This window comes from Amblyomma americanum, chromosome 10 (genome assembly GCF_052857255.1).
Source record: "Amblyomma americanum isolate KBUSLIRL-KWMA chromosome 10, ASM5285725v1, whole genome shotgun sequence".
Lineage (NCBI taxonomy): Eukaryota > Metazoa > Arthropoda > Arachnida > Ixodida > Ixodidae > Amblyomma > Amblyomma americanum.
Window position 1 is genome coordinate 118,845,348 of NC_135506.1, and position 16,524 is coordinate 118,861,871.

At 51.5% G+C, this 16,524-nt stretch overlaps 1 protein-coding gene across 3 annotated transcripts in view; it reads left to right on the plus strand.

The window, feature by feature from the left end:
• The first annotated feature begins 2,957 nt into the window (after nucleotides 1-2,957).
• The window catches only part of LOC144107726 (uncharacterized), a 57,581-nt gene continuing 44,014 nt past the window's right edge, over nucleotides 2,958-16,524 (plus strand). For all 3 annotated transcript variants that reach the window (XR_013309363.1, XM_077640875.1, XM_077640874.1), the window contains exons 1-2: nucleotides 2,958-3,183; nucleotides 3,331-3,449. Coding sequence is in view for 2 of the 3 variants with exons in the window: in XM_077640875.1 (XP_077497001.1) it covers nucleotides 3,015-3,183; nucleotides 3,331-3,449 (288 nt within the window). In the remaining variant the exon portion in view is untranslated. The remainder of the gene's footprint in view (nucleotides 3,184-3,330; nucleotides 3,450-16,524) is intronic.

Consider the following 16,524-nt stretch of genomic DNA (forward strand, 5'->3'; position numbering starts at 1 on the left):
GTACTCTCTATGTATCTGAGAGCGGCTTTGCGGGAATCGACCCGATCGAGCCATTGCACTCTATAAGCGTTCGTTTCGGTCCCAAGGAAGGATGTGTTCGTTTCACATTTAGCAGGCAGTGCGCATCGTCAGTTTGTGGAGGATCATCGGGTGGTGGCGCCAGATGGCACCACGTTCCCGTCAACAGCGCGCGGTCCTTGCTCGCCGTGACAAACCAGCGCGCTAGGAGGGACGAGCGATGGTTGGCGGTAAGCAGTAGCGGTACGCGCTATGCTAAATGTGTCTGATATTTTGCGCAGGCTGTCACAGCTTCGCAGTATCTTGCGCTCGAGTTCGGATCCATAAGTAATGGGAACGTCACTGATCAGTGTTCCCTTCTGCGCCGCCGACGTGGCGGTGAAGCATCGCTGGGTCAGCTGGGTGTTCACATGGTTGTTGTAACCATGCAAGCGGCGCTGCCAGCCTTGGCATGAACGGGTTACAGAGAACAGGCGACCGTGGAGTGCAAACTTCCGCCACGTGCTAAGATAGGCTGTTTTGATTGGTCGCACCGAGTGTCGTCATTGGGAGAGGGAAATGGGAATGGGAAGCTGCGCGAAAATCAAGTTGAGGGCAGCATTTTGTTTGCTTGTATTTTGAAATTTTTTCATTGAATAACTCCCGTTCCTATGCATCGATTCTCGTACTTCTTTTTCAGTCAGCATCTGTGTGACATAAAAAAATCATTCTGAAGCGTAACCGGCATCCGTTCAAGCGGTGTTTCGCAGCCCCTATAATGTGAAGAGAATCCTCAAGGGCGTTTCTGCAGTTCGTCTGCATCAGAAATATTGCCTGTGCAGTCAGGATTACAACCGCGCTCTTGTGCTGCGTTGCGGAACGCCTCCACCGCTATAGACCGTTTACAGCGCGCAGTTCTTCCACTTCAGAACAGATGTCGCCACAAGCAGCCGACGCTCTCGGCGCCATTACGCACCTCCTAAATCGCAGCAGTCGTTGCATTGGTGATGTAGCCGATGGCAGCCGTATGTGATCTGAGAAGCAATGTGTGGAAAGGCAGAGGCAAAACCTGTTGCGTTGTTGATTGAAGTAAGGCAGAAACTTGGGCTAGTTGGATATTGTTTGAGAAGTTTCATCGAAGACGTACTGCGTCTGAGTGCCAGCGCTGACCCCCGGGCTACTGAAGAGAAGGTGCGGGTCTTGATGAGGGGTGACAGGAATGACATGTTTGGAGGCCTCATCCGCAACCCTCCTACCCCAGTGGCCGAATTCGTCGCTGAAGCTACCAACATCGAGCACGCATTGGCGACAAGAACCAGTCACTTCCAACGACTGAGCGCCCTTCCTGTCTTCTCAAGTTTTGCTTCGTCTGGCCTGAGCGATGCTGGCCTCGGCGATGTCCGCGAAATTATCCGCGATGTCGTCCGAGAGGAGCTGAAAAGGCTGTTGCCAGCCCCTGAACAGCCTCCATCTGTCTCCATCGCGGCGACTGTTCGGGACGTATTGCGACACGCGCTGGCGTCCGAAGACGTGCCCACTGTAGCTGCAGCCGACCAACCATCTCTAAGCTACGCCGCCGCCGTCCGTCGTCCACCTCCCGTACATCGTCAGTACCAGACCGCTGCCGATTCCGGCTCTCGACGCCACGAGTTCGTGCCTGCGTCTGATGCACGCCTGGAACCGCTGGGCCGCAGGAAAACCGACATCTGGAGTACTGCAGACCGGAGGCCGCTGTGTTTCCACTGCGGTGAGCCTGACCACATTTACCGCTACTGTCCGTACCGCGAACTCAGCCTTCGAGGTTTCAACCGGCAGATCTGCGCCCCCGCCACGGTGAACAGCCCCGCGAGATACACGACTACCTTCGACGCTCTCCATCGCCAGTGTCAGCTGCATCTCGCACATGTCGGTCACCGCCGCCTCGCCGATCATCACCCCCTTCTCGCGGATCTCGCCGTGAGAGCCTTTCGCCACTTCAGGAGAACTAAGTACGGCGACGCCTGGAGGTGGCGTTGCCGGTGTTGCACGCAGTAAAGAACCTCCGCCTACAATGGAATGACCCCGCTCGACTGATGCACCCTTGAAAGCGAAGACTGTTCTGTGGCCTCTAACAATGTACACGTTTTAATCGACGGTCGTGAAGTAACGGCGCTTGTCGACACCGGTGCCGATTACTCGGTCTTCGTAAGGTTACCACCCAGTGGGACGGCCCGCCCATACGTACCGCGAAAGGTCACCTCGTAAACCCTATTGGAAAGTGCACTGCCCGCGTTGAGATTCACGGTGAGACGTGCTCAGCCACATTCGTGATCTTGGGGAATTGCTCCAAAGATGTTATTCTTTGCATGGACTTTCGCCGTGAGTATGGCGCTGTAATCGACGTAGGGAGGAGCAAGTCGACCCTCCACGTACGTTCTTCATCGCCGATACCTCCTAGGGCTCCTCGCGCTGCGATGAAAGTTGATGCCGCATGTGGCGAAGGCGTTCTCGAAGGAAGTGTTCAGATGCTACTTGCGCGAGGCGTTGGTGTAGCGCGGGGGATCTGCAATGTTGAACGTGGGCGTGGCAACATTTTAGTGACCGACTTCACGAACGAGCCGCAGCACCTGACGAAAGGGGTAGTTATAGCCCAACTGGAAGAACTTAGTGACGTTCGCGAAGCTGTTGGGCTGCCTGAGAAGGAGATCCCGCCCGGGTCATGTGAACCCACAACGTGGCCCCTGGACATCGATCCCAAGCTTGAGCCTTCCCACAGAAGCAAACTGCTCTCGCTTTTGCATCGATACCACAACTGTTTCGCGACGACATCCCGAGTCCGCGAGACGCCCGTCGCCAAGCATAGAATTATTGTCGATACCGCGACGCCCCCGATTCGCCAACCGCCATACCGCGTTTCCTTGAAGGAGAGTGAAGCCATACAAGAGCAAGTGCGCGAAATGATTAACGACGAAGGAAGAAGATGAAGACAAAATTGGGCTGTCGCCCTTTCTGTACCGATCGGCTACTTCTGTGCTTTTATGTGCTGTGTTTACCTTTCCGGCCATAGTGTCATCTCTTCACGCTGCCTGGAGATCCCAAGAACGCTGCAAGATCTCAGGACGGACCCTCCGACACTTCCTTCACGATGCCGACGTTCGTGCCGTGAGGCGCGCAGGCCTAAATCAGCCTGGTCAATGGACGTGAAGAGTAAGTAAGACATGGAGAGATCACATCATGCTATCAATGCGTCTGCCGTCTCGCCTACTCTTCAGCCTCAAGGATGTTACCTCAGCACTTCAGCTCTTCCTGCACACGGTATTTCATGACTGCTCAAGTCACCGCCTTCACTTGCAGGGGACGAACCATCGATAATCCATACCGCCTTGCCTGTTCCTGTGCCTACCCCTACACCACCCCTGTCCTCTCCTGTTCGGACTGTTTCTGATGACAGTATTGAGCCGGCTGCGAAAAAGGTAAAGGCCACTCCAACCTATCTTACCCCTTCAAAGACGACACCATCAAACTATCCACTCCCGACACTTGATCGCTCCTTCCGAGTGCACATTAAGCCTACCGCGCAATACAACATAACGTCAGTTCCTTCAAGATCGGTGCAGCAGCTCATTGACCATGCACTGGGCATCTCAGGGTACCGCGGCTTTATTTACCACCGTCCCTCCAATTCTGTCACCGTTCAAGTAGCGTCACTAGCCGATGCTGAAAAGATCTGTGGCATTGACAAATTACCTATCAGCGAGTCACGGTATGTACCTGTACAGGGCTATCTAGCATCTGGACCCGGCTTACAAAGATAGGTCATTTATGACCTAGAACCTAATGCGCCTCCGAAGGAAGTGATGACGGATCTCTACTCCGACACTCACTCAGTACTTAATGCCCGCCGACTAGGCAACCGAGGCACATTTCTTCTCCTGCTTATGGGGCCGTTAGAACTTCCTACCAGATTCTTCTACAATAGACGAATCGTTCACCCGAAGCCTTTCCGTCCTGCACCAGTCTACTGCTATTGGTGCCTGCAACAAGGTCACATCAAAAAGTGCTGCCCTGCATCCCAAGACACTCTGCCCAAACCACCAGCAGACGGTCTTCCCTCATTCAGGTGCCCATTCTGTAAGACAAATGACCACGACATCACTTATTCTAAATGCCCTCGAAAGAAACGTCGTCCGCTAGCTGCGCCTACTCAGGCTGGAGTCAAGATCTCCAACCGTTTTGCTGCTCTGTCGACAGACACAGATGAGGCAGATACTGAAAAACCGCCAGCATCTTTGCCTACACCTTCCGGTATCCGCCCTTCTTATGTTTCTGTTGTAAAGACAGGTTCCCATACCCAGCGGAAAAAAGAAGAATTTCCTCCAATAACCTCCTCTATGCCTGATGAGATCTCTGCCATCGATGACGCGATCGCCAACATTCGCCAACAACTTGATCAGCTTTGCCGACGTCGCTCTCTCTTACTACAACGTCCGCAGGGGATTCCTCCGCCGGCTGTTGAGGTGAGCGGACGTGCGTCCGCTGAGCTCCGTCGACTACGGGGGCTGCGCCGCACCCAGGGCCCTGGATGCGCACAAAACAAGCTGGAATCATGGACAAGAGTCTACCGAGCGCCGGCCTGGCCGAAATTATCAACGTGGGAGCGGAATTTTTCCATCTTAAGAGCCGCACAAGTGCCGAGAGCCAAGGGAGCCGCTAAGCCTAACGAGGCCTAGGAGCGAGAACAAAGACCGGACCCCCTAGACGGCCCTCCGGGGCGACTCCAACAGACATGGAGGTCGTAGAGGGGATTGAAATTGATCCTGAGGAGATGAAGATACCTGGACAATGGTTCATAGGCAAGAAAAACTGAAAGATAATGCCGGAAGAGACTGAAGCCGGCGGCCACATGGCAGCGCCGGAACAGCGACGCAAGGAGGAGACGCGTGCGGGAAAGAAGCTCGACGAAAAATCGGTGGAGAGGCAACGAATGAAGATTCCAAGCGACTACGAGAAAGTTATTATGAGACCGCAAGGAGGCCTGGAAAGACTGATGAAGTTCGGCGGCACCTACCTGGCTGATGCAATCAGCAGGGCGGCAGGCATTGGCGACGAAGGAGCTGGAGACATTATCACCTTCAACTTAAAACAGTCCGTGCTCATCGCAACGGGAGACGAAGGGAAAAGAAACCGCTACATGGCGGTGCGTGAAATCATCGTGGGGAAAGAAGCTATAAGCGTCAACGCATATATGGCGGTACCAGAAGACTGCGGGAGGGGTGTTATATACGACGCCTCCACTTTCTGGTCGGAAGAGGAGATTATGAGGAGACTAAAGCTCTTTGGAAATATGAACCCCCCGGTTCTAGGGGTGAGAAGATTGGGAAAGGACTCAAAAGCGGTACTCATCCTGTTCGAAAGCAAGGAGGTTCCGTGGCGGGTATTCCTCTCAGCGGCGCCAACCAGATGCGTACTTTACAAAAAAAGTACAAGGTCTGCTATGCATGCGGCCGCATGGGACACAGGCAAGACGTCTGCCCGGCCCCCGAGAACAAGAGATGTAGAGGCTGCGGGGAAGAAAACCCTCAGGATGGACATCAGTGCCAGATAAAATGTCAGCTCTGCGGCAAGGAGCACCTACTCGGAGACAAGAGATGCAAAGAAATATATAGAACTCCGTTCATAGTCAAGGAAAGAACGTGGGAAAAGAAGAAAATCAAGGAGCAGCGAAAGCAGCAGCAGGAGGAAGAGGCAACAAAGAGGAAGGACCGCCGCAGGGACGACAGCTTCCAAAGGCTGGGCGAGAAGCAAGCGGATTCCGGAGAGGCTCCCTCGAAGGAACCCAGGAGATCGAGATCCAGGGACCCAAAGAACCCCTGGGGCAAGAAGAGAGACCAGAGCAGAGATCCGAGCAAGGACTCGAAACAAGTAAGCTTTGCAGAGGGGCAGTCCCAGGCCAAAGATGATAAAGATAAGGAGATAGAGCAACTTAAAAAGAGAATAGACGAGCTACAAAAACTCGTAAGCAATCTTACACAGATGTTGCATGAGACAAAAGGGAAGCAGAGTGTTGCTCCCCCTCCCCTCACACAACCTGAGCAAGCGAAACAAGTGGTCCAACAGGTTGTCCCATCGGCACCCAGAGCGCAAAAAGATACGAGTGAGGCTATAGAAGTAACAGACCCACCTAGGAGGCCCCCGCTTAAACGTAAAGGGGGGATGAAGAAACGGACATATGGGTGGTACTAAAGAAGGAAGGGGAAGCCCATAGAGCCGAGATGGCGGCAATTCGAACAGAACTACGCAAATTCATGACGCAGGTGTCGCTGCAATTCCAGAACATGAACCAGAGATTCGAGAGTATGATGGCAGAACTTACGGCCCAGAGAGCCGATATAACAACTCTGGTGGAAAGACAGAGGACCTATGAAGAGCGCCAGGCCACATGTGAGGAAGCATTAACTCAATTACAACATGGCCAGACGCACTAAACAGAAATCCATAATCTGGCAATGGAATTGCCGAGGGTTCCAACGCAAGCGAGCGCTGGTGCAACAGTACATAGAAACCCTGCAGGAGAAGCCGCTAGCAATAGCGTTGCAAGAAACTGGCAAAAAGATAACACTCCCGGGCTATCAAGCCTTTCATAGCGATCGGGGGGAAAAATCGCATGTAACAACGTTGGTTAAAAGAAACATTGCGACAATAGAACACGAAATTCACTCGAAAACGATAGAAGGAGTCTTAGTGGAGATGATTACGGGTAGGAAACAGGAGCCCAGCCTCTTCCTACTAAACATCTACTCGAGGCCAAGACAACAAAAAGTAAGGTTCAGGGCCCTATTTCGTGCAGCTTTGAAGGCTGCAGGTAGGAATCCCCTTGTTATAGTTGGAGATTTTAATGCGCACCATGAAGAATGGGGCTACAAGAAAAAGGATAGCAAAGGCAGACAGCTGTGGGAGGACATCCAAGAGCTAGGCCTCACGCTGCACACAGACTCTGGCTGCCCGACAAGGAAAGGAAATAGCGTAATGGCAGACACATCTCCTGATCTGACGCTCTCCAAAAACGCACCTGCGATTAGGTGGGAGAATACAGAGCAGGACTTAGGAAGCGACCATTACATAATAGCAACTACCCTGGAAACAGGACTTTCGGAAGATCGCTCTCAGCAAGCGAAGATCACGAAATGGGAAAGGTTTAGGGAAATGCGGGCAGGTATCCCGGCGGAAGACATTACTGACATAGAAAGCTGGACGAGCAAGCTTAAAAAGCATGTAGCTAAGGCAACAGTAACTTTAGAAGGACAGGACGCCCCAGCGATAGCCGACAGCAAGCTACTCCACATGTGGGAGGCAAAACGCGGGTTAGAACGCAGGCTTAAAAACAAAGGTGGAACCGGAACCTGAAAAGGAGGATAGCTAGACACAATAAAGAAATCGAGAGGTACGCCATGCAGCTATGTGAACATAATTGGTGCGGCGTATGCGATGATATGGAGAAAGGAATGAGTCTAGCAGAGACGTGGAATATCCTACGCCACCTGTTAGACCCAACTCAATCGAAAACTCAAACGAACATTAAGCTAAAGAAAACTAGACATGCCTACCAGGGGGAAGACAAGGATTTCATAAAGAAAATAGAACAGACCTATATAGGAAATATAACTTGCTCTGACTTGCCGGCTTATAAAGGTGTAGTAAGAGAGGAGCTCGACGCACCCATAACGGAGGCGGAGGTTAGAGCGGAGTTAATCAGACTTAAAACAAAGTCCGCCCCAGGGCCGGATGGTATAAAAAATAAGATACTTAGAAATTTAGATGACGAGTCCATCATTGCTCTCACAAAATACATGCAACAAGTATGGGAAAAAGGAAAGTTACCCAAACAATGGAAAGAGGCCAGCATAATTTTAATCCCCAAACCGGGCAAGCCACCCAAGCTGGAGAACCTCCGGCCAATATCCCTACCCTCATGCGTAGGAAAGTTGATGGAACATGTAGTTCAAACGAGATTAACTCGCTACATGGAGGATAACAGCTTATGGCCTGATGAGATGGTCGGATTCAGGCCAAAGCTAAGCACTCAGGATGTAATGTTACGACTGAATCATGACATCATAGACTCCAGTTCTAGGGATGCAAAAGTAATTCTTGGGCTGGACCTCAAAAAAGCTTTCGACAATGTAAAGCACGAGGCGATCCTAGAGGAACTCCAAGCGATAGGAGCAGGACAAAAATCCTATAACTATATAAAGGACTTTCTGACCAATAGAACAGCAAAAATCAGATATCAAGACATAGAGTCGGGGGTAATTACGCTAGGGAGTAGGAGCACCCCGCAAGGATCGGTCTTATCCCCGCTTCTATTTAACCTTGCTTTGAGAGGTCTCCCGGAAAAGCTCAAAAAGATTGGCAACACACACTTTAGTATGTATGCTGATGACGTAAACATCTGGATCAATCAGGGCAGCGATGCCGAAATAGAGCATAAACTACAGGAGGCAGCGGACGTAGTGGTAAACTACGCAGCGAATAGAGGGCTAGCGTGCTCACCAGAGAAATCCGCGCTTCTGGTGTATAATCCTAGGCACTTGAGACTCCAACAGAGTAACAACTTCAACATCACGGTCGGAGGACAACCCGTGCCGATGGTGGATAGGATTAGAATATTAGAACTGCATATTCAGAGCGACGGATACAACGGGGAAACCCTGAAGAAGCTCGAGGGATATGCGGCGCAAGCCATAGGGATATTTAGAAGAACAACACTCAAAGGACGAGGGCTCAGAGAGAAAAGCTTGATCAAGTTGGTGCAAGCATACGTTATCAGCCGGATAAGCTATGCTACACCCTACTTGAAGATCCGCGCCTCAGAACGGGATAAACTAGACACGATCATAAGGGGATGCTACAAACGGGCCCTAGGCCTGCCCATAAGCACCTCCACTGAAAGACTCCTAGACATGGGTATTCACAATACATGGAGAGAGATTGCTGAAGCCACGAGAACGGCGCAGCAAGACAGATTATGCCAATAAAACACAGGAAAGGCGATTCTAAGCATGGTTGGACTCCAGACGGACAGGGGTATTCTAGCAAAGCGGGACATCCCAAGGGACATCAGAGAAAAGATCAGGGTAGATCCTTTACCCAGAAACATGCACCCTACATTTAACAAAGCAAGGAGGGGAAAGAGAGCTGAGGCGCTTACCAAACGCTTCGGCGAAATGAATGAGAAAGCAGTGGCCTACACGGATGCGGCTAACGGGAAACTGGGAGCTGCGGTGGCAACGGTCGTTAGTGGTCGGGGTACAGCTGTCTCTTCCGCAACCATACGCAGTCGAAATCCAGAGTCGGCTGAAGAAGTTGCAATAGCGCTCGCTTGCGTGAGAACGGAGGCACAATACATAATTAGCGATAGCAAGACTGCTATCCAAAATTATGCCCGAGGCAGGATAACTCAGGAAGCACTGCGAATCCTAGAGGGACGCAGAATAAATAGAAATATTAGTCTCGTTTGGACCCCAGCCCACGAGGCAGTTCCAGGAAACGAGGCGGCAAACGCCCTTGCTCGAGATCTCTACTTCCGAGCCGCAGCAGGACCGCCCAATAGCAGGGAACTGGACTGATAAATTACACAGAAATAGTGGAAAATTACAAACTAAACAGGAGACTCTTTCCTCCCCCGGACAAAGAGCTCACTAACACAGAGGCTACGGCTTGGAGGAGACTACAGGCAAAAAATTTCATACACCCAGTGTGGGCATCACATGTCTTAAAAGATGAGGATATTGATGATAAGTGTAGGAAGTGTGGGGAGAGGGGGACCCTCGACCATGTGATTTGGGAATGTGCGGATTCTCCAGGGTTCCGAGAGAACATAGACAGTAGAGAGGCCTGGGAAACCCTTCTGCAAAGCACGGACCCCGTCGTGCAGAAGAAAGCGGTCCATCTGGCGATAGCTGCCGCGAGGAGTCAGAAGCTCCTTGCCTGTCTCTAGTCGCGGAGGTCCCGGCCCCTGCCCCTCGGCCTGCGTGCCGGAGGTAGGGAGTAGGGGGCCTCCATTCTGATGGCAAATAAAGGTTTATCATCATCATCATCATCATCATCATACAACGTCCGCACATACCGCCAGTTCAGCCTGTTTGCCAAGTGCCTCCTTTGTCCATGTACACAGTCGTTCAGACTCAAAATATGACCAATCAGAGCAATCTGCAACAACATCTTCAATGTCATCCCTCATTATCCTATTGCAGCAACTCCCTCAGATGATTACATCTGTTTTGCAAGCGAATGGCTATTAACGCTGCTGCTTATGTCGTGCAATGGAACTGTCGAGGTCTTACTAATCAGCTCCCTGAATTGAAGCTGCGCATTCAAGAAGGCAAACTCTCTGCTTGGGCTTTCCTTCTCCAGGAGCATAATGCCATCCTTCCTCTCTCTGGTTATTGTGCATATCACAATCCACCAATACCCGACCGCCGTAGTGGTCTTGCTCCTGGTAAAGCAGCTATATATGTTCATTGGTCGACACCACATTCTCCCGTCGACCTGTCTCGTTGGTGCAATACCCGACAAGAAGTAATTGCCATTCTCACTAAGCCGCAACGTACTACAGTACTATTGGTTTCTTTTTACGGCCGACCCCAATCCTCTACACTCAACCTTGGATGGCTTACACATCTGCGCACCTCTTACCCAGGTGTACCCATACTAGTTGGATGAGATTTTAATGGGTCACATACTGCCTAGGGTTACACCCATAACTCTAAACGTGGAGACCAGATTTACGACACGTTTTTTGACCAGTCGTTTACACTTCAGAACAACACATCTAATTATACCCGCCCGCGTACTCCTCCATCAACTCCGGACCTTACATGGTGGCTGGTTCCCGGCAATCCTCACTGGTCTTGTGACGCAGACACCTGGGGCAGGGATCGTTCCCCCATCCTAATTGACATTGCTTTAAATACATTGCGTAAAATTCGCAGGAAGGTCCATGTAATGTCTTGGTACAGTCTTCGCACAGATGGTCGCTTCGCCCCAATAACTCCTGCCTCAGCACTTTCTACATTTATGCTTGTCTTAGCTCAAAACACAGTTTCTTCCACTGTCAACGAAGACCAACCAAATCCTGACTTTCACCTCCTTAATCTCTGGGCAAGGCGCAAACAGCTGAGCGTGTACATCACTCAGCATCCTTCAGACCAGAATGCACGAACGGAACTTCATAGAGTCACCGCTAAAGCCCGTCGGTATTCTAAACGCCTTCTGCACAAGCGCTGGACAGAGTGGTGTTCTCAACTCAGTACTCCTGTCGGCAATCGCCACTTGTGGTGTGTATTTCATTCCATGGAACGCAAGCCATCCGTCAAAGACTATGCCGAGAGTATTCGTCTTGCCCTTCGTCTTTCTCCAGATGAATTTGCTTCGCAAGCTGCCCTTCAGTTTTTTTCCGAATTATGACTGTTCATCTGCACCTGTTCCGATCAGTTACAAACATGAGCCAGATGATAAGATAACATGCCCGTTCACCATGGCTGAGCTTATAGCTGCAATTGAAGACATCCGCCCTAACACTGCACCTGGTCATGACGGTGTACATTATGCCCTATTCCGGAATCTGGACGGTGAAGCATTGACTTCACTTCTCAGAATTTTTAACGAAATCTGGACATCCAGTGAGATGCCACCAGATTGGAAACATTCAGTGGTAGTCCCAATGCCAAAGCCTGGAAAATCACCCACAACTCTTGGGGCCCTACGACCGATTTCTCTTATCCCAACTATTTGCAAGTTGTATGAAAAACTGCTTGCCACTCGACTGTCCTGGTGGCTCGACCATCATCAGAAATATTCGCCGTCCCAAATTGGTTTCCGACCAGGATACGGAGCTGAAGGTGGTCTTGACCACTTTGCCAACGACGTGATACGTCGTTCACCTTACAGCCGTCTCGTTCGCACAGTCCTGGCAACAGATATCACGAATGCATACGACAACATTCTTCACGAAGCCATTCTCAACACTATGTCATCACTTGGCATGCCCTTGCAGATACGTCGAGCAATTCATGCTTTTCTCTCACAAAAGACATTTGCTATCCATGTTAATGGTAAACCTACAGACCACTTCATTTTTAATCGCGGAGTACCGCAGGGCTCAGTTTTAGCACCAACTCTAACATCGCATTCATTCCTCTGATACACAGTCTTTCCACCCTTCCTAATGTTCAAGTTCTGGCATATGCAGACGATATCACTCTCTGGTCCACAAATCGCTCAGCTCAGGTGCAGCAAGACTCTCTGCAAAATGCCCTCAATCTTCTACACAACTTTCTCGCCAACACTGGCCTCTCCCTCCACCTCTCCAAATCCTGTTACGTTCTTGTGGGCAATAAAGCTGGCCGCCGTATTTTCAAAGCCGCTCCGTTCGTGCTCACTATTGACAACGTACCTCTTCCTGAAGTGGAACATACCAATGTATTGGGCCGGCATGTTCATTCTTCAGGCAAAGGCCGGCTTGGTTATCAGCTATGCGCAAGAATGCTATAAACACACTTGGCCTCATCCGTACAATAGCCAATCGCTCTGGAGGCGCCCGCTCCGATACAGTTCGTCGACTTGTTCGTGCTGTCTTTCAACCTCGGCTCCTATAGCAGGCTCAGTTTCAACAACTTACGAAATGACAGTGGTCTACACTCGAAGCACTCAACCACGAAGCCATGCGAGTCATTACTGGGCCTACCCCGAGCAACTCCTATTTGTTTGCTGCAGGAGTATGCGCAGCTCAAAACACTGGAAGATTTAATTACCCAGCGACAAACCAACAGAGCACGGAAAGTTTCCCTTCGTCCAATGTTCGAGCCTTAACCACCTCCTTGGGACTACTGCCACATTACATCAAACAAGCCAGCTTGTCATAAGAAGTCGGAGTTCTCCTCTCGGCCATTACCATCAACTTTTTCTACCCAACATGATGACTGCATCCTTTACACAGATGTCGCCATAACCTCAACGGGGGTATCAACTGCTTTTATAAGCCCGACACACCCTCAACTCTACAGCCGCCAGACCTACTGTACTGAAAATTCATCACCTCTTCCCTTGGAGCTCCAAGCGATTTTAAACGCCATAGCAGCTTTACCTGACGACCCTCCTTATAACCAGGTACACCTATTCACTCATTCACAAGAAGCTCTCAAGCACCTAAAGAAAGTGCGTGGTACCCTTCGGGTTTCCCAGGACATACATGCTGCTTGCAAATCTTACCCGGTCCCTATACTCATACACTGGCTTCAAGCACGCACAGATGTCGATAGCATCGCACCTGACTTGTCATATCGTTTAGCGGACGTACCGCAAACACCTCCTGCCTCTTTGCCACCAGATCCACTTCTGACACATTTAACATCTTCAGCCTCCCTCAGGCGGCGTACACGTGCTCTTATTCCCCCGTGTACCCACCCCCTTCCTCCCAACCTATCACGGATGGAGGAGGTCTCTCTGAGGCGGCTGCGTGTCGGAGTGGCCGTTACGCCTGCAGTTCGCCACCAGTGGCAAAGTGAGAAGATTCCTGCGCCAGTAAAGTGCCCTCACTGCGACACACCCGCTTCTGACACCACTGTTCACCACCTATTGTGGACTTGCCCAGGAACTTCGCTGGTGCGCGCTCGCGTTCTGCAGGAGGCAGGCCTGTCCTCAAACAATGACTCCGATTTCAACTTGTGGATAACAAAAAACATTTACGCCCGAGGATTATGTGACTTTTTTCACTTTACTGGCCTCCATGCCTTTTTGTAACCTATTAACGTAATGACGTTCATTAATGGCATCACGTTTTATGCCGTGCGGCACATTTAGCGTCCTAAATAAATGAATAACGACGACACCATCCACCCAACAGTCCTTGGGCCGCCCCTGTACTACTGGCCAAGAAAAAAGACTGGACCCTTCGATTTTGCGTCGACTACAGGCGACTAAATAAGGTGACCTAGAATTACATGTATCCACTACCTCGCGTCGACGACACTCTCGACCGTCTCCGTCATGCCCGCTATTTTTCGTCCGTCGAATTGAAGAGTGGATACTGGCAGATTGAAGTGGATGAGCGCGACCGCAAGAAGACCGCATTTATAACACCGGATGGACTCTACGAGTTTAAGGTCATGCCGTTTGGCCTGTGTACAGCGCCCACGACATTTCAACGAGTCATGGATACTGTGCTCGCCGGACTGAAGTGGCAGACGTGTCTCGTGCATCTTGATGACGTTGTCATCTTCTTCAGCACTTTCGCTGACCATTGTGCGCCTTGAGGCGGTTCTTCAAGCTCTTCTGACTGCCGGACTCACGCTCAAGCCTTCAAAGTGCCGCTTCGCATACAGTGAGCTGAAGTTCCTAGGCCATGTCGTCAGCCAAATCGGTGTGTAGCCAGATCCAGAGAAAACGGCTGCCGTAGAGTCCTTCCCTCCACCATCCGACAAGAAGACTGTCCGCACCTTTTCGGACTCTGCGCGTACTTCAGACGTTTCGTTCGCAACTTCGCCCAGATCGCCGCGCCACTTTACCGCCTTACGAAGGATAGCGTCGCCTTTGAGTGGACAGAGGAGCAGCAATCAGCATCCCGCCAATTAAAGCACGCCCTTGCAGCGCCTCCCATACTAGGCCATTTCGATCAAGACGCCGACACTCAACTCCACATGGACGCCAGCAACCAAGTTCTGGAGCAGTGCTTGTGCAATTCCAGGACGGCGCCGAGCGGGTTATTGCCTACGCCAGCCGAGCTCTTTCGAAGGCGGAGGGCAATTACTCGACAACTGAAAAAGTGTGTCTCGCTCTCATCTGGGCGATCACCAAATTCCGGCCCTATCTGTACGGTCGCCCTTTTCGCGTCGTTACCGACCACCAATCGCTGTGCTGGCTCGCCAATCTCAAGGATCCTGCCTTGCTCGGTGGAGCCTGTGGCTACAAGAGTACGACCTCACCACCATCTATAAATCCAACCGCAAACATAATGATGCTGACTGTTTGTCTAGAGCCCCCGTCAATCCGGAGCCAAGGGGGCGATAATGACGACGAGGACGGCTTCCTTGGGGCATTGGACACTACAGATATGGCTACTCGGCAACGCAATGATCCTCAGGTTCGACAGCTGATGGCACACCTGGAAGGCCACGAAGACGTGGTGCCCCGCGTTTTCCTGCGTATTCTGCCGACGTTCCGGATTCTGCACGGCGTATTGTACAAGCAGAACGTCGACAGCAGCCCGATGTCATGGCTGCTTGTTGTGCCAGAAGACTTGCGCGCCGAGGTGGCCGAAGCTTGTCACGATGATCCTAGAGCTGGTCACCTTGGCTACAGCCGAACACTTGCACGTATTCGAGAAAAGTATTATTGGCCGCAACTTCCTAAGTACGTCCGTGCTTACGTAGAAACTTGTCGAGAGTGCCAAAGGCGGAAGAGACCTTCTACATGACCAGCTGGACTTCTCCAGCCGCTCGACCCAACGCATGCTCCACACAATCGGAATGGATTTTCTAGGCGCATTTCCAACGTCGAAGTCGGGTAAAAGGTGCCTTATAGCCACCGACTACCTAACCAGATACGTCGAGTCCCGAGCACTTCCCTTCAGCAACGACTGCTGAGGCGGCTCAGTTTTTTATTGAGTGTATTGTGCTCTGTCATGGTGCCCCTGCCGCTTTGATCACTGACCGGGGTGCCGCGTTTCTGGCACAGCTCACACAGGAGATCCTCCGTCTCAGGTTCACTAGCCACCGCCGAACTACGGCGTATCACTCGCAAACCAATGGGCTGACGGAGAGGATGAACAAGACGATGGCTGACATGATCGCCATGTATGCGGACGTCGCCCATAGCAGTTGGGACGAGGTACTGCCCTAAGTTACATTCGCGTATAATACCGCTGTCCAGGAGATGACAGGTATGTCCCATTTCCAACTGGTGCATGGCAGACAGGTCACCACGATGCTTGACGCTATGTTGCCACGCGAACCGTCTGTCGACGTAGTCGATGATGCCCGTCTAGTATGCGAGCGCGCCGAGGAAGCTTGGCAACTCGCTCGACTCCGCCTCCAGCACCAACAGCACACAGACGCTCGTCGGTACAATCTCCGCCGACGTGACGTCCATTTTTGCCCTGTGGACAAGGTATGGGTGTGCACGCCGGTACGCCGTCGAGGTGTCTCCGAGAAACTCATGAAGCGCTACTTTGGCCCGTATACGGTTCATCGCCACATCGAAGACCTGAACTACAAGGTACTGCCCGAAGGAATGCGACCGTCATCTCGTCGTTCCCCCGCCCTGAAGTTTTATTACGCTTAAGCCGTATTACGCGCGATCATCGCCTGCATTTCGGCCAGCATCGCCATCGGCCAGCAAGATTTCTGGGCCACTGTGTGGTTTTCCGCCAAGTGTTGTTTGCTCTCGGGTTAGCATCGGGACGATGCTTCTTTAAAGGGCGAGGTAGTGTAGCGAAGCGAAAGTTGAAGCGCGATTGCCGCGTGCCGACGGCGACGCTGCTGCTGGCGGACC